The sequence below is a fragment of the Hemitrygon akajei genome, chromosome 2 (assembly GCF_048418815.1).
Source record: "Hemitrygon akajei chromosome 2, sHemAka1.3, whole genome shotgun sequence".
NCBI classification, from domain to species: domain Eukaryota; kingdom Metazoa; phylum Chordata; class Chondrichthyes; order Myliobatiformes; family Dasyatidae; genus Hemitrygon; species Hemitrygon akajei.
In genome coordinates, this window is record NC_133125.1 from 65762739 (window position 1) to 65785376 (window position 22638).

The following is a 22638-nucleotide window of genomic DNA, read 5'->3' on the forward strand; positions in this document are numbered from 1 at the left end:
ATCTTGAATTCCAAGCAACTTAACCTTCTGGTCCATTGTAGGACTTTGTCAAAGGCCTCACTGAAGTCCATGTAGACAACGTTTATCACCTTTCCTTCATCAACTTTCTAGGTAACCTCAGAAAACTAAGATTGGTGAGACATGAACTGCCATAGTTAAAGCCATGTTGATTATTCCTAATCAGGCCCTGACTATCCAAATGCTTATACAGTGGGTTCTGGTTAATTGGACACATCTGAACCAGTACATTTTGGCCTAATTAGCAGAAGTTTCATGGAAAAAGTTAAAAAGGTATAAAAAAGACAAACTAATTTTAACCAAGTAACAAACTATGCATTTAAATAAAATACAGAACAAATTTGAACATTACTAATACTGCTACAGTACTATAAAACTATTAGTTCCTAACTGTTATTGGGGGAGGAATTCAGTCAGTGTACTCTGCGTGTCCTTTTGATTGACTGTAAATGAACAAAATAAGCACAGACACCTAGTGCAGATAATGGACTGCTTTGTACAATGCTTTCAATGATTGCATCTTCGAAACCTTCATTTTCATTTTAATGTTCAAGATGACAGTTAATACCTTCAAATTCTTCGTAGTTTCTAACTTGCTGAAGTAGTGAAATAGTTTCATTTTCAGTCCTGGCTGTTTCTTGCATCTCCAAGCCTAAATGCTTGAAGCTGCAGTGAGCAATACAGTTCTAAATTGTCTTGCTGTTTATTTCTTGCCAAATATCAGTGACAAAAATGCTTGCTTTCTGAATTCAAACGCACACAACTGACGCTTTTTAAAAACTATTAGCCTCAAGCACGATGTAGTGTCTAATGGCGAAATGCACGCAATTGACGCTTGTTAGAAACTGTTTGGCAGTGGTCTCCTGTCTCAATTAAGTGGCATAATGTCCCTAAATTAAACTAGGGATTCCCAACATTGGGCTCACTGGCCTATAATTTCTGGGTTCATTCTTAGAGCCTTTCTTGAACAATGGAGCAGTATTAGCTATCCTCCAGGTCTCCAGCACCTCACAGTGCCTAAGAACATTTTAAATATCTTTGCCATGGTCCCTGCAAGTTCTGCACAAGCTTTCCACAAGGTTTGAGGAGCTGCCTTGTCAGACCTTGAGGATTTATCTGTCCTAATTTGCCTCAAGACAGCTATAATCCGGATATGGAGCATGTTCTTACTACTCCTTTGCTTCAGTTCTGTAGGTAAATCTGTCTCCCAGTTAAATACAGATATTCAACTCCATGCATAAATGATCTTCAATAGAACCAGTTTTGTCTCTTGCTTTCCTTTTGCTCGTAATATTGGTGTAGAAGCCTTTGGAATTCTCTTTCAACTTCTCTTTCAAAGAAAGCAACCTTGTGCCCTCTTTTATTCCTCCTGATTTCTCCCTTAGGTTTTTTTCTCTTGTATTTCTTCCACTCATTTAATCCTGATATGTGTCGCCTTTTTTAAAATTTTTTTACCAGGGACTCTAACTCTTGATGACCAATATTCCCTAAACCTGTTAGTCTTGCCTTTTATTTTAGCAGGAACAGAGAGATTGTGTGCAACAGTGGTCTCCAACCACCGGGCCGCAAAGCATGTGCTACCGGGCTGCAAGGAGATATGGCGATATGAAACGATATGAGTCAGCTGCACCTTTCCTCATTCCCTGTTACGTCCACTGTTGAACTTGAATGCATGCAAGGGATCACTGGTTGGCCTCGGATAACCGGCCACCTTGCGTGACTGGCAAGAAGTGCCATTGCTACTGGCCTAGAGCGCGGACAGACAGGCGCCGCCTCTAAACCTGTTTAGCACACCGAATGTTCATGAGGAACCCAGTGCTAAGCAGCAGAGCTACCTTGCTGTGATCCTGTGATCTACTGAAAGTCATCCCTTGAGCCAAACTTTTGTCGGCCAATAGATCGTACCTACCTACCGGGGGGGGGGGGGTGGGGGGTGTGCCCTGTCGCGCTCCTCGCTCGGTTGGTGGTTTTCTCTCTCTGGACTCCGACTACCATGGCCCCATCACGTGGACCTCTGGTCCTTGCCTTGTCCTCTCACCCCACCCACAACCAGTGACATCTGGTCAAGGCGGGTGGGCGGGAAGCTGGAGTTCGGGCCTGGAGGCTATCTGATGAGGCAGTGAACCCATCAAAACTGCTTCGGTACCTAAAGACAAACCCATTGAGTTTTTTGAGCAGAAAAAAACGTGAGCTATTGGGACAGAAGCAAGTACTGAGAAAACTAAATTGTGGAATAGTCTGGACATAAAGAACCCCCTTCGAGTATCGCTGTCTCCCATCACCCCTCGATGGGACTGTCTTGTTGCAGGGAAACAAGCTCAGGGCTCCAACTGATTCAGCGATATTGGTGTGTTGCAATGATTTTATGATTTTATGTTCATACGAGGAAAGTATGCGCTGTGTGTTTCAATATCCAAACGTTGCTTAAAATTTTATGATCCTATTGACTTATAAGTGACTTATCACTATATTCATGCAAGGAAAATATGCGCTGTGTGCTTAATATTAAATTTGTTAGATAAACCCTTCTGAAATGAAATTGAGTGTATTAGCCACTTATAAGTGACTTATAGTTGACCTATCACCTATATTCTGGTCGTGATTAACACCACCTTCCCCTCCACCCCCGTCAGCCGGTCCACAAGAATATTGTTAATATTAAACCGGTCCATGGTGCAAAAAAGCTTGGTGACGGTTGGTGTACAATGTTTCACTTTTGAAGGCCTCCCATTTACCAAACATTTCTTTGCCTGCAAGCAGCACATTTAATCCACAACTGCCAGATCTCTTCTGATGCCATCTAAATTAGCCTTTCTGCAAATTAGAATTTCAACCCAAGGACATTCTATCCTTCTGTAATTATCTTGAAATTAATTGACTTATGATCACTAGATCCAAAGGCTGTTTTCTTGAGGCAGCAGGAAGAGTAGAAAGAGTCCATGAAAGGGAACTTAGTTTTTTTGTGATGGAGTGAGCTGTGTCCACAACTCTACAATTTCTTGTGGACTTGGGCAGAACAACTACCATACCAAGCCATAATGTATCTGGATAGGATGCTTTCTAAGATGCATCTATAAAAAATTGGTGAGGGTCAACAGGGATGTGTTGAATTTCCTGAGCTTTCTAGAATTATGATGGTGAAGGCAGAGCTGTAGTCATTAGACTCTATAGCATACTGCCAGAGGAATTAGTGGAGGCAGGCACTTGAAGTTAAAACATTTTCTAGATGAACATTTGAGTTGGGTTCCCAGGAGGATAGAGAAATGGAGTTGCAGAACTTTGAACCTAGCCCTAACTGCTTAAAGGCATAGTTATCCATAAAAGAGAAACTGGAAAATTAAAGAAGCACATTTTGATGTGGCTGTAAATGTTCTACTTATTTTTGAGAAGCAGCTGTGGAATGGATCCCAACGTTAGGAAGTGTAGAATTTATCCACTCCCTTCCTCTCCTGTTTTTTTATTGTTTGTATGTAAAATGACACTTGTTGTATCCATTTTTCTAATGTTTGAAAATGTCAATGATGAGTAATGAAACCATTGTTCATATTTGGCAACAGTGTAACCATCGAACATGACCAGAAGCACAATATTTTCAATTCATTGTGCTTGCATAGTATGCCATAAATCTAAATTCAGTTGAATACTGAATTTCTAGAAACTAGAACATTGTTATGGACTTCTGGACTGGGACTTGAGTAATTTTTTCCAGTTTGTCTTGTATTTAGTGTCTGTGCCTTGTTACAGAAGCTAATAGTGTTAGTTTCTTGTGGAATGGTTACTGTAGACTAGTGGTCACCAACCTTTTTAAGCCCAAGATTCCCTACCTTGGCCAGAGTAAAAGGCAAGATCGACCCCACATCAATTAGTTACACACATGCGCACCAGGGCAGAAAAGACTGGAAGTAAAACCCCGCACCCCGGAAGTAGAAATAATATATAAACACCGGGGTTACCCACCCTTTTTTTTGCATGACGGACCGATTTAATATAGATAATATTCTTGCGGACTGGCCAATGGGGGTGGTGTTAAATATGACCGAAATACAGCGATACTCAAAGCAGGTTCCTCATGTCCAGTCTATTCTGGTTTTCACGGCTCTCGGCTTCTGTCCCACTTGCCCACTTTTTTTTCTGCTGAGAAAACTCAGCGGGTTCATCTTTAAGTGCTGGGTGCTTGGACTCAGGATACTGAAGCTGTTTTGAGACACTGCTTCATTAGACAGCCTCCGGGCCCGAACTCAGCCTCCCGCCGCCAGACGCCTCGGCCAGGTGTGGGTGGGGTGAGAGGACAAGGTCAAGGCCGGAGGTCCCATACTGGGGCCACGGCGGTCACAGTCCAGAGAGCGCGGCTGACCGAGCGGGGTGTGCGACAGAGCTCCCGCCCGCCCCCCTTGTAGGATCTATCGGCCAACAAATGCTTGTTTCAGTAGATCACAGCGCAGTAGCTGCTCTGATACTTACGAAACGCTGAGTCCGAATTAGGTCATCTGCGAATATATTAGCACCGGGTTCCCCATGAACATTCGGTGTGCTAAACAGGTTCAGAGGCAGCGCTCCAGGCCAGTAGCGACGGCACTTCCCGCCAGCTGCCCGAGGCCAACCGGTGATCCCTGGCGCGAGGGTGTCACTGCGGTTAGGCGATTGATGACCTTGCGGGTGTTCAAGTTCAACAGTGAGCGTGACGGAATGAGGAAAGGTGCAGCTGACTCATATCATTTCCTCGTGGCCCGGTGTTTGGGGACCACTGAATTACACTGTGTAGTGCGGGAGAGCTACATGCATGCGCACTGGACAGAAAGAACAGAACTAAAACCCCGCAACCCGGAAACAATCCCTCAACAGTATTTGAGTATTTATTTATTATTTTTTTGGGGTTCAACTGGGAAAGTCTCAAAGATCAACTAGTTGATTGCGATTGACGGGTTGGTGACCACTACTGTAGACCGTGCACCCTGTTCTCCCCCATGCTTATAGGCCTACTTTAGTCTTACAGATAGTGTGTTCAACTCTGCCACTGTCCTAACCTCTCATTTATCATTTTGCTCAGGAGTTGCTGATCTGATTAAATCATCTGTATGGATGACAGGCAATATCATTTTCACTGTACCTTGGTACATGTGACAATAATAAACACATTTAAGAGAATGCTGATTTAAGAGTGCCTTCATTATGTTCAGTTTCTTTCTAAATGTAATCGCTTAATTTAGGGAGTAACTGGTGTTGAATTTTAATTGATAAATTGTAATTACAATTTCAGATCAATTCGTTTACAATCTCTTGTAAATATGAAATCAGGAAAAAGGTTTTCAAGTGAGCGATACTACAAATAGAGATTTTGCTCTAGAATTTCCCTTGGAACAATATTGTAGCACATCTGTGATTTTGTCTGAACATTATCTATATGTGGGAAAGAGCTTTCATTGCTAATATGTAACTGTGCAGTAATATAATTAGAACGATAATACTTGGGTGTATATCCACATTAATATGGTGTGAACTGACCTAATTAAATATCTTTTTGTGCATGGTCGAGTTGTTGCCTGCCCAATTTTAATTGCCATGTCAAATTGTCATAGGAGACCAGAAATTAATTGTTTACCTGTTTTTTTTTAATTTTGCAAATAATAAGTGAATACAGAAGATAAATCAAATTTGAATCAATTCTTTCAATTTTCATCTCTAACTTGAGAAAAATATATTTGCCTTGATCTTTAGACTGTTATCTGATTTCTTTTCAATATTACTTTTTTTGACAATTAATTGCAAGATTTATCCACATTTTTCTGTGGGCTTTCATTATGACATTTAAGAATTGTGTGTTCTTCATTACATCCTTTTGGATGTGGAAAGGCAAGGTTTCAGAACCAACAAGAGTAAGCAATTCCTCTCCACACAGCTTGCTCTAGTCAGTACTGTTTGATTTCATCTGCATTGGCTTTGCTGTAAGTGGCTTGGATGTTTTATAATCAATGTATCAGCCTATGCCAATGTCTAGTGTAAGTTAACTGATTAAGAGTGCTTTTAAACCTGTAAAAATTAACTACTTTATAATGCATTATATAACTAGAATTAATTCTGAAGCCTCTTGTGAGAAATAAGAAACTTTTCAAAATTGTCTAAATGTTATTACGGCTAGTTCAATGGAGAATGGGGAAAGGTAAAATCTTAACCACTAATAAATGATCCCTTGCAGTATGGCAGAAGCAATTTTGACCTCCTGCTGCATTTTTCTAGACTGCAAAACAATTTTCATGAAACATTTTAGGTTAGCAAAACATGTTGATAAGGGTTTGACAGATACTTTTAAATGGTATGATGTCCAATGTCTTTCACTAAAAAGATGGACATAGTTCACCAACAAGGCCTGTGCAGTGGTTAACAAGAACCATATTTGTATGAGGTGCTTCTGTAGGTTAAAATGTGTAATGACACAGAGTAGCTGCAGCATGTGCATCTTTGAGCATCATACCTGTTAGAATAGTAGCGAGTAGGAACATCTTCTAAAGCTAACTGTTAAGGGAGTTTGACTCTTTCTTGCAGCTGTCACTGCCACTTGTTAAAATTCTAAAAATGAAAGGCTGGCGAGTCAACTCGGCCACATCATGGAAGATTGAGTCACTGTTAGTGGTTGACTCAGTTCCCATTTTCCATCTTAATCTTCTGTTATTGAACATCATGCTTTAGTGAAGGTATTACATTAAAATACTTGATGTTTGCACTTAAACGTGTTCTTTATTGATGAATATTCTCAACTGTCTCAATCATTTCGCAAAGGCAGACAGCCAAATATTTTCAGTTGTAAAGTATGGAAAGAGGTGAGAATATCATATAGATAGTTTTCTAAAATTGGCACATTATGTTTATTAACATTAAAGATTTCCAGTGCTTTTTAGGTTATTAGAGACAGTAAAATCTCTGATTCAGTGCTGTGCTATTGTCAATTAATTCTCACTGACCCTTTTCCTTTTGTCCTGTGCCTACTGGTGTTTATTTATTTAAAGATAGTGCAGAATAGGCACTTCCAACCCAATGAGCCGCATCACCCAACAACCCACCTATTTAACACCAGCCTAATCAGAGGACAATGTTACAATGAACAATTAACCTACTAACCAGTCCATCTTTGGGCTGTGGGAGGAAACCAAAGCACCTGGGAGAACATACAAACATACTTCAGATAGCTCCAGAGTTGAACTCCAAACTCTGAAATGCCCCAAGCTGCAGTAGTGTCACGTGGACCACTATGCTACTGTGGCACCCAGTACCAGACCAGCCCTCTTGCCAGTTCACCTGTGCCTTTCTCTCTTGGTCTGATATATTCAATATTTCAGACTTTGTGTATTTCTGTACCTTCCCATTACTGCATTCATTGGTGGATCAGATAAATTGATTCAGCTTGGTTTGTTGTCACCATTGATGCTGTGATTAAAATCTGCCCATTTCCAGTCATTCTGCTGTAACCATGGCAAGCAGAATTCAATTATATTTACAGAAGTATACATGCATGAGCTTTAAATAGTTGAAAAAAATTAGTTTTAGATGAAATTAGTGCTTGAGTTACCCCAATTTATTTTAAAGTAAAACCCATCCATAACATGAAGCATGCATTACATTTTAACATAAAGACGGCTTTAATAGCTTGTTTTAGAGTGTGATGTTCAGTGATCAGTAGAAATACATTGCCTCCTAAATGTGCTGGTTTCTTGTAAGAGACTCACTTTGAACTGTCAGCTTCCTTTGCAAAGTATTGATGTGGTATTACATGTGCATGAAGACAAATTCTGTCGACCAATCAGTCCTAGCAACAATGAAGGTTACTACTATATTCCCATGTACTCTTTTCCATCAACCATCTATTTATTCTTGAACACTGATTGTATCTTTGCTTTAACTTCTTTGATAGTATGTTCTCGTACATTCTAAGACCTCAATTCTAAATCTTACGATTAACCCGCTCAGTCTTAGAGGTCATACAATTCTGTTAAATTTCTTTCGATAACGAAGTAGGTTTTCAATGCTTGCAGAGAGATTTAGGCCAATTAGAAAAGTGGGCTGAGCGATGGCAGATGGAGTTTAAAGCTGATAAGTGTGAGGTGCTACATTCTGGTAGGAATAATCCAAATAGGACATACATAGTAAATGGTAGGGCATTGAGGAATGCAGTAGAACAGAGTGATCTAGGAATAATGGTGCATAGTTCCCTGAAGGTGGAATCTCATGTGGATAGGGTGGTGAAGAAAGCTTTTGGTATGCTGACCTTTATAAATCAGAGCATTGAGTATAGGAGTTGGGATGTAATGTTAAAATTGTACATGGCATTGTTAAGGCCAAGTTTGGAGTATTGTGTACAGTTCTGGTCACCGAATTATAGGAAAGATGTCAACAAATTAGAGAGAGTACAGAGGAGATTTACTAGAGTATTACCTGGGTTTCAGCACCTAAGTTACAGGGAAAGGCTGAACAAGTAAGGTCTTTATTCTTTGGAGCGTAGAAAGTTGAGGGGGGACTTGATAGAGGTATTTAAAATTATGGGGGGATAGATAGAATTGACGTGGATAGGCTTTTTCCATTGAGAGTAGGGGAGACTCAAACAAGAGGACATGAGTTGAGAGTTAGGGGGCAAAAGTTTAGGTGTAACAGTGGTAGCTGTGTGGAACGAGCTTCCAGTAGAAGTGGTAGAGGCAGGTTTGATATTGTCATTTAAAAAAAAAATTGGATAGGTATATGGACAGGAAAGGAACGGAGCGTTATGGGCTGAGTGCAGGTCGGTGGGACTAGGTAAGAGTAAGCGTTTGGCATGGACTAGAAGGACTGAGATGGCCTGTTTCCGTGCTGTAATTGTTATATGGTTAAATTTGCAAGTACATTAAATCCCATCCTTTTTCCTTTAGTCAACAAGCTTGACAAATTGCATATGTTTTCATTTTTGTTCTCTGTACTAAGGAGGAGAATGTTTTTAAGAAATTGCTGCAAAATTAATATTAAATAATGTTTAAAATGTATACATTGAGTTTACAGCTTGACTTGATAATTTTGCGTAGATCAGGTTTATTTTGGAGAGAATTGTCCTTTGGTATTTATACACTTGTAAAATATTCAGGCTGCTGTATGTGTTAACCTATACATTATTGTTTTGCAGATTTGTATTACGGTGGGGAAGCCTTGTCAGTTGAACAGCCACAGGCTTTTACTTGTCCTTACTGTGGGAAAATGGGGTTCACTGAAACAACTCTCCAAGAACATGTTACTTCAGAGCATGCAGAAACATCAACAGAAGTGGTAAGAGGCACTTAGGACTTTACGAACAAATGTTTTATGATGTGGATGAGACTTACAGGGCTATTTTATGGCCCTTAAGTTGTCTTGATGGAATTGAGTCCAGCGCGAAGTTGCTTTGGCCATACTGGGTTGGGGTTGTGATGCCTTACATGAATTACTTAATGATTGTTTGACTTAATAAAATGGTACACTCATTGTTGTTTCAGTATATTGAGTTTAATTTTAAATCATGTTATGGTGGCTGTGAACCTTTAACCTCTACGGTGCTTGTTAATGACCATTACTCCAAGATGAATTCACTCAATTTACTTGTTAAGGAAATTCAAGTAAACAATCTAACTTTTGCTTTCAGTGCTCCAGAACTAACCCTTCTCCATTTTCTTTTGCACCTAGTGCTCATTCACCATTATTTTTGCCATGCCAGTGATTTTTGTTTTGAATTCATTTCTATCTACTTTCATGTGTAGTTTGGATGCTGCTTCAGAGCCAAGCCTGGTTTTGTCTACTTTGTTTTTGCCCTCCTTTTGTATGACCTTTACTCTTTATCATCTTCCTGTCAGTGAGGCATTTCAGCTTTAATTTCTTCTATATCTCAACAGTATTCCAAGCCGTTACTGTTCCTCTGCTGTCCTATTCTTTTGTCATTGAATTCAGATTGTTAAGAATTCATGATTGCGTTTTCTCACTGAGAGATATACAATTACCACCGCTGTCTCTGTGTTACATAAAATCATAGGTTACTCCAATCTCCTGCTCTTGAGGTGCCAATTCCTTCTGTGCATCTTGCATTGTTTGTTTCCATTCAACTCTCCTTGAAATATATTTCCTTCAGCATGTTTTGCCTTATATTTCTGAGGGTTCTTTCCAAGTGTGACCTCAGTACTCAGTAATATGTCTTAAACCAACCTAAGCCTTAATTTATTCTTTCCCATCTCTAATGTCATTAGTTTACTGTTTGGCTGTAATTGCACATATACATGTTTCTTAAAATTTTCATGGCCATACTCCTGATGGTGCCTGTATAAAAACAAAAACCTCAGTATCATTGTTGTGGACTGGTAAATGGAGGATTTAGAGGGAAGTTGGCCAAATGTGGGTCTTAGATAGGCAGCTTGGTCAACATGGATGAGTTGTGATGAAGGAGCAGTCTCTGTGCTCTATTACGTTTTCCTTTAGAATGAAATATAGTACTGTGGACAAAACTCTAGAAATCTTATTTTTATTTTAGTGTTTAGGACTTTATTTTAATTTATTTTGCTGAATTTTCAATAGCATTCCCAGTATTCTTATTATCCTGAATTACTTTCAAAGTCTTATGAACTGGTGATAAAACTCCATTATACTTTCATTCCACTAAGCTGTTACATCAAAATATGTCGTCCATCTTAAATTTCATCTATACATGCCTGTTTTATTCAATTTGAATATTATCAATATGATTTATTTGATTTGAACCTGTAAAAACATGACTTATTTATATATGAAAGGCAACAGTTTAATTTGATTTCTTTTTGCTTGAAGTTCTGGTATAGCTTGAAGAAATAGTAGTTCCAAATATTTAATACTCTATGACAATGAGGGCATATACAGTTGAAAGGAAAAGTTTGTGAACCCTTTGCCATTTCCAGGTTTTCTGTATTAATTACTCATAAAATGTGGTCTGATCTTCATTTAAGTCAAAATAATAGACAAACACAGTCTGCCTGAACTAATAACACAATCAATTGTGCATTTCATGTCTTTATTGAGCACGTTATTTACTGATTCCTTGTCCAGGCTGGAAAAAGTATGTATTTAATAACTGATAGAACCTTATTTAGCAGCAATTACCGTAGATTCCGGACTACAGAGCGCACCTGATTAAAAGCCGCTGGCTCTAATTTTAGAAATAAAATCAATTTTTTACTTGTAAAGGCCGCACCGGATTTTCGGCCGCAGGTGTCCCACGTTGTAATATGAGATATTTACACAGAAAGATATTACACGTGAGGATTTTTTAACTTTTAATTAAATCCATATGGTAACAAAAACAAATACATATTGCAAATGCTTTTTTTCGAACCGTGCCTGTAACGCGGCTACTTTTAAATATACGTTGCGTATACTTCTTTACTGAACAACATTCCAATATCTCCTAACGACTGGTAAAAAATATATATACTGCAGCCTACCAGGAAAAGTTATTGATCGCCTTTAACTTAAAAGCAGCGTTTTCGCTCCGCCGCTCCCCTCCGCCGTCCCGTTTATCGCAAACCGGTATCCCACAAGACGCGGCGAAACCGGGTGTGACGTCATAGCATCCCGCGATGTAGTACAGAAAACAAATATAGTTAAAACTCTTCTAACTTTAACTAGAAAATGAATTACTATGCGAAAATATTATAAACTAAATAACTGCCATAAAGGCAGCACAATGCTTTTCTTCGAGTGTTTTCCATGTTGATGAGGGTGAGTACAAATGACTGATTTACAATAATTTAATTGTGAAAGTGCGCTTGATTTATCGTACAATTTCATTGGACCTCTGTGAACTACTCATCAATTTTATTGGTCTACTGTTACGAGGCAAAATGTTTTTGGCGGCATGAAAAAAAACCATGTATTAGCCGCTCTGTATTAAAGGCCGCAGAGTTCAAAGCTGTTCAAAATGTGGGAAAAAAGTAGCGGCTTAAAATCCGGAATCTACGGTACTTCCACCAGACATTCCTATAGCTTCTGATCAGATTTGTGCAACAGTGAGGAGGAATTTTAGACCATTCCTCTATACAAAACTTTCAGTTCATCAATCTTTCTGGGCAACCTTGCATGAACAGCCCTCTTCAGGTCATGCCACTGTTACGTTCCCCGTAACTGAGTCACTTACCAGCAAAGATAGATATGTCTGCTGAAGTCTGATGGTACTATTTTTAAACGTTTTTATTTATAAAGGGGCACAAAAGTAAGGTTAATACAAACATTCAGCTAATATAATTCGTCACTACTCAATCTACAGCACAGGTATAGTAATAATCAATCAGAAATAAGCTCTATCGTTGTCTAGGGGATAATACAGAGTCCAATTGAAATATAAAGAGTCACTCAGAAGTCTGCAGGCTTTTCCCTTTTGGGAACTGCTGGGGTTTCACGTTGTGGAGAGAGAGAGATGGTTGAGAAAGGATAAACACTTGCTCGTTGTCTTTACGGAGCAAATCCTTGGAATCAGGGGAGCAGGCTTCCCCGTTGTTAGTTAAAAGCGGTCTTCCATTGGTTCCAGCCACAGATTCAAAATTCGGAATCTAACGCACGTGGCTTCCTTCAAAATGGCTTCCCGCTCCCACGGGAATCGGTATCGTGCTTCCTTGGTGTCTCCTTGGTGCGTCTGAGGGTTGTCCCCCCCTCAGACCCTCCTTTATACTTCTTCACGGGATCGCAGGTGTCAATCAGGTTGCAGGTGATGCGATCTCTCTCTCAACCAGCCCACTTTGCCCGAGGGCTTTTCACGTGGTCTCCATGAGACAATAGTCAATGTCGCCTTTTTTTTCATCCCTATGGAAACGCGAACTTCCGCACGTCTCTCTCTTGGGTCATTGACCCCCCCCCCCCCCCCTTCACTAGGGCTCTTGCGATTCTCACAAGGGAGGGGGCTGGGATCATAACACCTCCCCTCTTAAACGTTTTTTACCAGCGGTTAAAAACAGGTTGATACAGGATTTTTTCTTTTTTTTTTCTGGACTCTAACATACTACACAAGCTTTTCTCTTCACAGAGTACTACCGTTATACATTCCAGTCAGTATCTAAACAGGTAACAATTGCAGTGCCCCTTTCTTCAATATCTTAACATCACGTACCGTACTCAAGTCTGGTAGCATCAAACTTCAGTTCAATAACCACCTATTTATTTATTTTCTTCAGCAACAAAACGTAAAGAGGTGTGATCTTAGCTTAGGTGCACCTACAAAAGTTTATGCGAATACTAATCGTTTCAGTCGTTTTCACTTCACCGGCAGGTCTCCAAAGGGGCTGTCTTTATCATTCACAGGCCTTGGCGCAACCCCGTACAACCGGCTTTTCTGTTTAAAAATGGCATCCCCATTAACCGTCGCCTCTTTTCCGGTGAGTCCCCCCGTGGGGAACTTGAGTAATTTGGCGAGGTACTCTCCCGCCTTTCTTTTCCATAAGGGTTATTCTCTTAACTCCGTGTCCCAAACCTAGACCATCGTGGGAATTTCCACCCAATTCTTTAATGTTACACAGGTAGCTAACCCTTTTGTCCAGACCATGCAGGCTGATGGGTTTCAGTTCGAACCTTTCCCTCCGGCCGTTTTTAAATTTCGGCTTCCTCACAGCGCTTTCTTGAATAACAATAGCGTGTGGGGCACCTTTACATTCCAAATCAACCTGTAATCGATGCGCCGGCACCAATCTACACTTTAAATTTTCTTCCTTCGATTTGGGAATTACAGATTTTCTGTCTCCCTCCACAACAACAGTTATCTTCCCATTCGTAAACTCCACATTAACTCTGAACACCCCCTTCAGCACAACCATCTGGGAACTCACACTTCCCAAGGTTAACCCTTTTTTTTCCGAACCAAGTCTATCTGCTCCAAAAGGACGACTGTCTCGTCCAGCTGAGTCAAATACCTCAGCTTTTTTCTGAGCTCCATGACTAGGTTCAGCACCACGTGCATCCCCATCTTGGACACACTCAAACGGGACATTGGCCTCTTCCAGGCTTTCAACACCCGTACCTTTTTCAAATTCTAACGTCCCCCGATCCTTCCAGTTACTCTCTAGGCAGCCCCCCGTTGGGGAAGGCGCAACCCTGCGAGCTGAAACAACCTCCTCGGCCATTTCAGCTGACTTCCCCACAGCAAGGATACCCTTCCTCTCTAAGACTGCCCTCACTTCACTCTCGGGACCATCAGGAACACCTTTAGAACTCTCAACTTCTCCAAACAATTCTGCCAAACCAGACAGATCAACCATGTCCAACTCTGGACCTTTTAACAGCTTTATCCGTTTCTCATCTTTATTTCCTACCTCTAGGACCTTTCTCTTCACTAAGGGGAGGGCTATCTCCTCGCCCTTACCCCCTTTCACTTTACTACTTTCTGTTTTACCACCCTCAGAACCCTCATGGTATAGGGTCGGTAAAAACGTCTTGGCCAAATCACTACTGGCCCGATTTAAACTGCTCTGGTTCTCAGCTGCTTTTCTCGACAGGCTGCGAGTGACCACGCATGCGCGATAGCTTTGGGACTCTAGGGACGGGGAGACCGTACTCGCCGGTCGGCGGGTCGGCATCATGGCTGCCCAAATCCTACCTCCGGCTAAATCGTCCCCTTCCCCTCTCTCTACCCCTTGAGCTCTTCGCTCTTGCCTTCGCCTGTCCAGCTCCAATTCATGGATCCTTTGTTTCTCTGTCTCTGCTCGTTCCTTTTCTCTCTCGGCCACTTCTAGCTCTTTTGACTTAATTTCATGTTCCCACCGTAATCTCTCTATCTCTAACTGATCCGTCATACTAGCGGGTACTTTTTCAGGGATGTTTTCCAACTCCTCTGCTTCAAACACATTCTCCCCAATATAATACTGAGTTATGGCCCTTCGCACCTCCCGCTTTTTCATGGACGACTTCACCTCTGCGAGGTTTAACCCCTTCCCCAAATTTAACAAGTCTGATTTGGTGGCCATCCCTAGCGCCTCCATAGTCGGGTTTTTCATAAATTCACCCACGTCCATCTTTGCTGGTTTCCCATCTGGCTACCTGCGTACCAGATCCCAATTTTTTTTATTTTTTTTTTTGACTTACAATCCCGATTGACTGGCCCTTCCAATTTGGTGTCAAATCACGAGACGAGGCCCCAATTGTTACGTTCCCCGTAACTGAGTCACTTACCAGCAAAGATAGATATGTCTGCTGAAGTCTGATGGTACTATTTTTAAACGTTTTTATTTATAAAGGGGCACAAAAGTAAGGTTAATACAAACATTCAGCTAATATAATTCGTCACTACTCAATCTACAGCACAGGTATAGTAATAATCAATCAGAAATAAGCTCTATCGTTGTCTAGGGGATAATACTGAGTCCAATTGAAATATAAAGAGTCACTCAGAAGTCTGCAGGCTTTTCCCTTTTGGGAACCGCTGGGGTTTCACGTTGTGGAGAGAGAGAGATGGTTGAGAAAGGATAAACACTTGCCCGTTGTCTTTACGGAGCAAATCCTTGGAATCAGGGGAGCAGGCTTCCCCGTTGTTAGGTAAAAGCGGTCTTCCGTTGGTTCCAGCCACAGATTCAAAATTAGGAATCTAATGCACGTGGCTTCCTTCAAAATGGCTTCCCGCTCCCACGGGAATCGGTATCGTGCTTCCTTGGTGTCTCCTTGGTGCGTCTGAGGGTTGTCCCCCCCCAGACCCTCCTTTATACTTCTTCATGGGATCGCAGGTGTCAATCAGGTTGCAGGTGATGCGATCTCTCTCTCAACCAGCCCACTTTGCCCGAGGGCTTTTCACGTGGTCTCTATGAGACAATAGTCAATGTCGCCTTTTTTTTCATCCCTATGGAAATGCGAACTTCCGCACGTCTCTCTCTTGGGTCATTGACCCCCCCCCCCCCCCCTTCACTAGGGCTCTTGCGATTCTCACAAGGGAGGGGGCTGGGATCATAACACCACATCATCTCAATTGGTTTAAGGTCTGGATTCTGACTTGGCTATTCCAAAACACAAATTTTCTGCTTTTTAAACCATTCTATTGTTGATTTACTCTCATGTTTTGGATCACTGTCTTATTGCATCCTGCAACTTCTATTAAATTTAAAGGTGATGGACTGCTACCCTGACATTCTCCAGCACAATGTCTTGATACAATTTTGAATTAATTATTCCATCAATAATTGCAAGCTGTCCAGACCTTAAAGCAGCAAAGCAGCCCCAAGCCATGATGCTCATTGGTGTTGGTGTGTGGTGCCCTTTTCCTTTTTCCTCCAAGCATATTGGTGTGCATTTTTGCCAGAAATTTCAACTTTTATATCATATATCCACAGAAAATTGTCATAGAAGCATTGTGAAACATACAGGTGGTCTGGTTTTGACTTGCAGCAGTTCTTTTTTGCGAGAGCAGTGGTTTGCTCCGTGGTGTCCTTCCATGAACACCATTCTTGTTCAGTGTTTTTCTTGTATTGGACACATGAACAGAGACATCAGCAAATTCTAGAGATTTCTGCAGGTCTTTTGGTGTTAACCTTGGTTCTTTTTCATATCCTTCAGCGTTGCACGTTGTGCTCTTGGATTGATCTTTGCAGAGCGCTCACTCCTAGGGAGTGTAACAACAGTACTGGGTTTCCTCCATTTGTAGATCAGTTCTCTTACTGTGGGCTGATGAATATTCAGGTCTTTAGAAATGCTTTTGTAGCCTTTTCCAGCTTCATGCATCTCTACAGTTCTTCTAAGGTCCTCTGAAAGTTACTTTGATTGAGGCATGGTGCACATAAACAGATCTACAGATCACATAAACAGAGCAGGTTAAGACCTACAAGTATCTGGGAGTACAGTTAGACGAGAAGCTAGACTGGACTGCCAACACAGATGCCTTGTGCAGGAAGGCACAGAGTCGACTGTACTTCCTAAGAAGGTTGGCGTCATTCAATGTCTGTAGTGAGATGCTGAAGATGTTCTGTAGGTCAGTTGTGGAGAGCGCCCTCTTCTTTGTGGTGGCGTGTTGGGGAGGAAGCATTAAGAAGAGGGACGCCTCACGTCTTAATAAGCTGGTAAGGAAGGCGGGCTCTGTCGTGGGCAAAGTACTGGAGAGTTTAACATCGGTAGCTGAGCGAAGGGCGCTGAGTAGGCTACGGTCAATTATGGATAACTCTGAACATCCTCTACATAGCACCATCCAGAGACAGAGAAGCAGTTTCAGCGACAGGTTACTATCGATGCAATGCTCCTCAGACAGGATGAAGAGGTCAATACTCCCCAATGCCATTAGGCTTTACAATTCTACCGCCAGGACTTAATAACTTTTTTTAAAAGCTATTATTAATGCTTTTTGAGATAGTGATTTAGATGCATATCATATTTTTTACTGAGTTAAGTATTGTATGTGATTAGTTTTGCTACAACAAGTGTATGGGACATTGGAAAAAAAGTTGAATTTCCCCATGGGGATGAATAAAGTATCTATCTATCTATCTATCTTTCTTGAGAATAGCAGGCTCTGTCAGTAACCTGACTTTGTGTGTCTTTTTTTATAAGGCAGGGCACTTCTACAACCCACACCTCCAATCTCATCTCATTAATTGGAACACCTAACTCCAAATAGCTTTTGTTAGAAGGTATTACTCTAGAGGTTCACACATGTTTTTGAACCTAGACTGTGATTGCTTAAATGCTGTACTCAGTACTGACAAGCAGAAGAACGTAAGAAATAGGAGCAGGGGTAGGCCATCTGGCCTGTCGAGCCTGCTCTGCTATTATATAAGACCATGGCTGATCTGACCATGGATTCATCTTCACCTACTCTTAATTCCCCTACTATGCAAAAATTTATCCGACTTCGTCTTAAATATATTTACTGTGGTAGCCTCCGCTGCTTCATTGGGCAGTGAATTCCACCGATTCACCACTCTTTGGGAAAAGCAGTTCCTCCTCATCTACATTCTAAATTTACTCCCCCAAGTCTTGAGGCTATGTCCTCTAGTTCTAGTCTCACCTACCAGTGGAAACAACTTTTCTGCCTCTATCTTATCTATCCCTTTCATAATTTTATATGTTTCTATAAAATCTCCTCTCATCCTTCTGAATTCCAGTGAGTGCAGTCTCAGGCGACTTAATCTCTCCAAATGGTCTAACCCCTCAACTCTAGAATCAACCTCCTCTGCACCATCTCCAAAGCCAGTAAGGAGATTAAACTGCATGTAGTTTAAAGCCAGATGCGGCCTCACCAGTACCCTATACAGTTGCAGCATAACTTTGCTCTTAAATTCAATGCCTCTAGCAATGAAGGCCAACATTCCATTTACCTACTTGATAGCCTGCTGCATGTGCAAACCAATCCTTTGCGATTCATGCACAAGCACTCCCACGTTCTTCTGCACAGCAACATGCTGCAGTCTTTTATCGTTAAACAATAATCTGACCTTACATTTTCCCTTCCAAAGTGGATGACCTCGCATTTACCAACATTGTACTCTATCTGGCAGACCCTTGCCCACTCACTTAACCTATCTATATCTCTCTGCAGACTTTCCATATCTTCTGCACAATTTGCTTTTCCACTAATTTAGTATCATCAGCAAACATAGATATACTACACTTGGTCCCCTCTTCCAGATCATGAATGTATATCGTGAACAGTTGTGGGTCCAGCACTGACCCCTGTGGCACACCACTCACCACAGATTGCCAGCCAGAGAATCCCAACTTTGTTTTGGTTAACCAATTCTCTATCCATGCTAATACATCACCCCAACTTTATGCATCCTTATCTTATGGATAAGTTTTTTATATGCCAACCTTATTGAACACCTTCTGGAAATTCAGTAATACTGACCATCTGTTCCCCTCTATCCACTGAACTCATTATATCCTCAAAGATCTCCAGTAAGTTTGTCAAACAGGACTTGCCTTTGCTGAATCCATGCTGTGTCTGCCTGATGGATCCATTTCTTTCCAGATGCTATTTCTTCTTTAATAATAGCTTCAGGTGTTTTCCCAACAATTATGTTAAACTAAATGGCCTATAGTTACCTGCCTTTTGCTTACATCCTTTTTTGAACAGTGGCATAATATTCGCTGCTTTCCAGTTTGCTGGGACCTGCAAGAGTCCAGAGAATTTTGGTAAATTATCACCAAAGTCTCAACTATGCCATTTCTTTTGGTACCCTGGGATGCATTCCATCAGGACCAAGGGATTTGTCTATCCTTAGGCCCACATGTTTGCTCAGCACTGTTTCTTTAGTGATAGCTATTGTATTGAGGTCCTCACCTCCCTTCACATCCATATCATCTCTGTTAGACGTGTCCTCCACCGTGAAAACCGGCACAAAATAGACATTCAAAGCCTTTGCCATTCCCTCATTGCCCCATATCAGTTCCCTCTTCTTGTCCTCCAAGGGACCTATGTTTACTTTGGCCACCCTTTTCCGCTTTGTATAATTATAAAAACTTTTACTATTTGTTTTTATATTTTCTACTGGTGTATTTTCATAATCTGTCTTCCATTTCTTTATTGCTTGTTTAGTGGTTGTTTGTTGCTTTTTAAAGTTTTCCCAATCTGTCTCCCATTACTTTTGACGACTTTGTATGCACGAGCTTTTAGTTTGATGCCTTCCTTTGTTTCCTTAGTTATCCATGGCTGACTCTCCCCACCCTTACTGTCCTTGCTTTTAACTGGAATATACTTTTGTTGAACACCATGAAAAATCTCTTTGAAAGTCTTCCACTGTTCCTCAGCCGTTCCACTATATAGTCTGTGTTACCAGTCTACCCTCTCCAACTCCTCCCTCATCCCATTTTAGTCTCCCTTGTTTAGGCATAATACACTGGTTTTTGTTCGAACTGTTGCATCCTCCATTTGTATGAGAAACTCAATCATTCTGTGATCACTCTTTCCAAGAGGATCCCTAACTACAAGAGTGTTTATCTGTCTCATTGCACAGGACCAGATCCAAGAGAACATGTTCCGTTATAGATTCGGTAACATGCTGTTCAAGAAAGCTATCACACATGCATTCCATGAAGTGCTCCTCAAGACTGCCTCAACCAACTTGATTCACCGAATCTAAGTGCAAGATAGACTGGCGTTCCATTCTTACATGTCTCAGATATTTGGTTTATTACTGCTGTTATTCAGTGGCCTATAGACAACTCCCACCAATGATTCTTTTTCCCTTTACTATTCCTAATCTCTACCCAAATGGATTCACTTTCTACTCCTTGGATCTTGTATCGTCTCTCACTATCGCCCTGATTTCATTCTTAATTAAGAGCACTACCCCACTTCCCTCTGTATTACCTGATATCCTTGGATATTTAATTCCCAATCTTCTCCATCCTGCAACCACTTTTCTCTAATGGCCACTTAATCATACCCCTTTATACTGATTTGTGCCAGAAGTTCACTTGTTACAAATACTACAGGCATTCAGATAAAGTGCCCTTACACTCATTATGCCTTTAAAATCTAATAATCTTTGTCTTTAATGCACTTGACTTTTCTGCACTCCCATCCTTGCTTTTCTCTTTTACTTTATCCATACTTCTCCAATCAGTTGAACCCACCCCCCCCAGCTATTTAGTTTAAAACTCTATCCACAACCCACAACTAAAATGGAAGGATAATTATTTGTGTTATTAGTTTAGGCAGATTGTGTTTGTGTATTATTGTGACTTAGATGATGATCAGACCACACTATGAATAATTAATGCAGAAAATCTGGTCATTTCAAAGGGTTCCCAAACTCTTTCTTGTACCAGAAAGACCTAGAAGTCCAAGTTCATAGTTCTCTGAAAGTGGCAATATGTTGATAGGTTGATAAAGAAGGAAAATACTGCATTCATTGTTTGGTGCATAGAATATAGGATTTGGAGCATTATGTTGTAACTTTACAAAATGCTGATTAGGCCATACTTGGAGTATTGTGTACAGTTCTGGTTTCCATTCTGTAGAAAGCATTTGATTGAACTGGTGCAAATGAGGGCTCAAAGGAGATTCACCAGAATGTAACTTCATTTGGAGGTCTTTTGTTTAGGGAAATGGTGGCTAGGATATTCTTGCCTTTCCATGAGGCTGTAGAGTGACCTGAAAGAAATATATAAGGTTATGAAAGGCACAAATAGGATAGACAAAATCTTTATCCTGTGCTATTCACATTAAGATTAAGGTGAGAGGAAGGAATCTCAATGTTGATCTTTCTGTATAAAGTGGTTGATATCTGGAATGCGCTGCCAGGGAGGTGATGAAAGATACTTACTGTGTTTAAAAGATATTTAAATAGGATTGGTGTAGATGGGCAGAAAGATTGTCATGGTGATACTGGATCAAGGAGCATATTTCTGTGATCTATGACCAATTAAATGGCTTTATGAATTGCTTTTGAGTCAACTTCACACTTTAACTGAGCCATACACCTGCTTATTTTTGATCTTCACATGTTACAAACAATTAAAAGCCAGTACGAGATTGGACAAGCCACTACCCCTAGCAGCTAGCTAGAATTTTTATCTGAACTGTCACTGTTCTTCAGTATGTTTTGAACAATGCATGGGTAAAGGCATGAAGAATTTAAATGATTGCATAAGGTAAATATAAATGTCTGCCTCTGTGGACTATTTTAGGGATTGTATTGAGTTGATTGTATTTTTTGGAGTAGATTAACAGTAGGTTTCTCAGAATCTTAATGCCACAATTAAGGAGCAGATTGAACATAGGAAGTGATATTAATCAAGGGCAAGTGGTTACTCAAGTAGTTGGACAATACAAATGCCTATGTCAGGATGCTGTTTATTGACAACAGTTCAGTGTTTAACACCATCATTCCTACAGTTCTGATCGAAAAGCTCCAGAAGCTAGGGCTCTGTACATCCATCGCTCTGCTCCCTAAGCAGAAAACCATAATCTGCAGATATGTCCAATTTGCTGACAATCAACACTGGCCCACCTCAGTGCTCTTTTCTCTCTACACCCTTGACCATGTGGCTAGGCACAGCTCAAATACCAGCTACAGATTTGCTGGTGATATAACCATCATTGGCAAAATCTCAGATGGTAATGAGAGGGCACACAGGTGATATACCAGCTAGCTGAGTGATGTCACAGCTACAACATCAGTAAGACCAAAGAACTGAATATGGACTTCAAAACACACACCAGTCCTCTTTGAGGGATCAGAAGTAGAAAGAGTGAGTAATTTCATGTTCCTGGATGCCAGTATCTCTGAGGACCTAACCTGGACCCAACTTATCGATGCGTCTATGAAGAAGGCAAGGCAGTGGCTATATTTCATTGTGAGTTTGAGGAGATTTGTTATGTCACCAAAAACACTCAAATTTCTGCAGACGTACTGTGGAGAGCCTTCTAACTGACTACATCACCGTCTGGTATGGCGTTTGGGGGGGGGGGTGTAACTACACAGGATCAAAGTCAACTGCAGAGAGTTGTAAAATTAGTCAGTTCCATCACTAACCTCAGTAGTATCCAAGGAACGGTGCCTCAAAAAAGCAGCATCCATCATTAAGGGCCCTCATCACCCAGGACATGCCTTCTTCTCATTGTTACCATCAGGAAGGATGTAAAGAAACCTGAAGGCACACACTCAACGATTCAGGAGCAGCTTCTTCTCTTCTGCCATCCGATTCCTA

General features: G+C 41.0%; 1 protein-coding gene across 1 annotated transcript in view; it reads left to right on the forward strand.

Annotated features, from left to right (window-relative positions):
- Positions 1-22638, forward strand: part of kcmf1 (potassium channel modulatory factor 1) — a 150943-nt gene that overhangs the window by 82457 nt on the left and 45848 nt on the right. The window contains exon 3 of the mRNA XM_073024189.1: positions 9158-9297. Within this exon, the coding sequence (XP_072880290.1) occupies positions 9158-9297 (140 nt within the window). The remainder of the gene's footprint in view (positions 1-9157; positions 9298-22638) is intronic.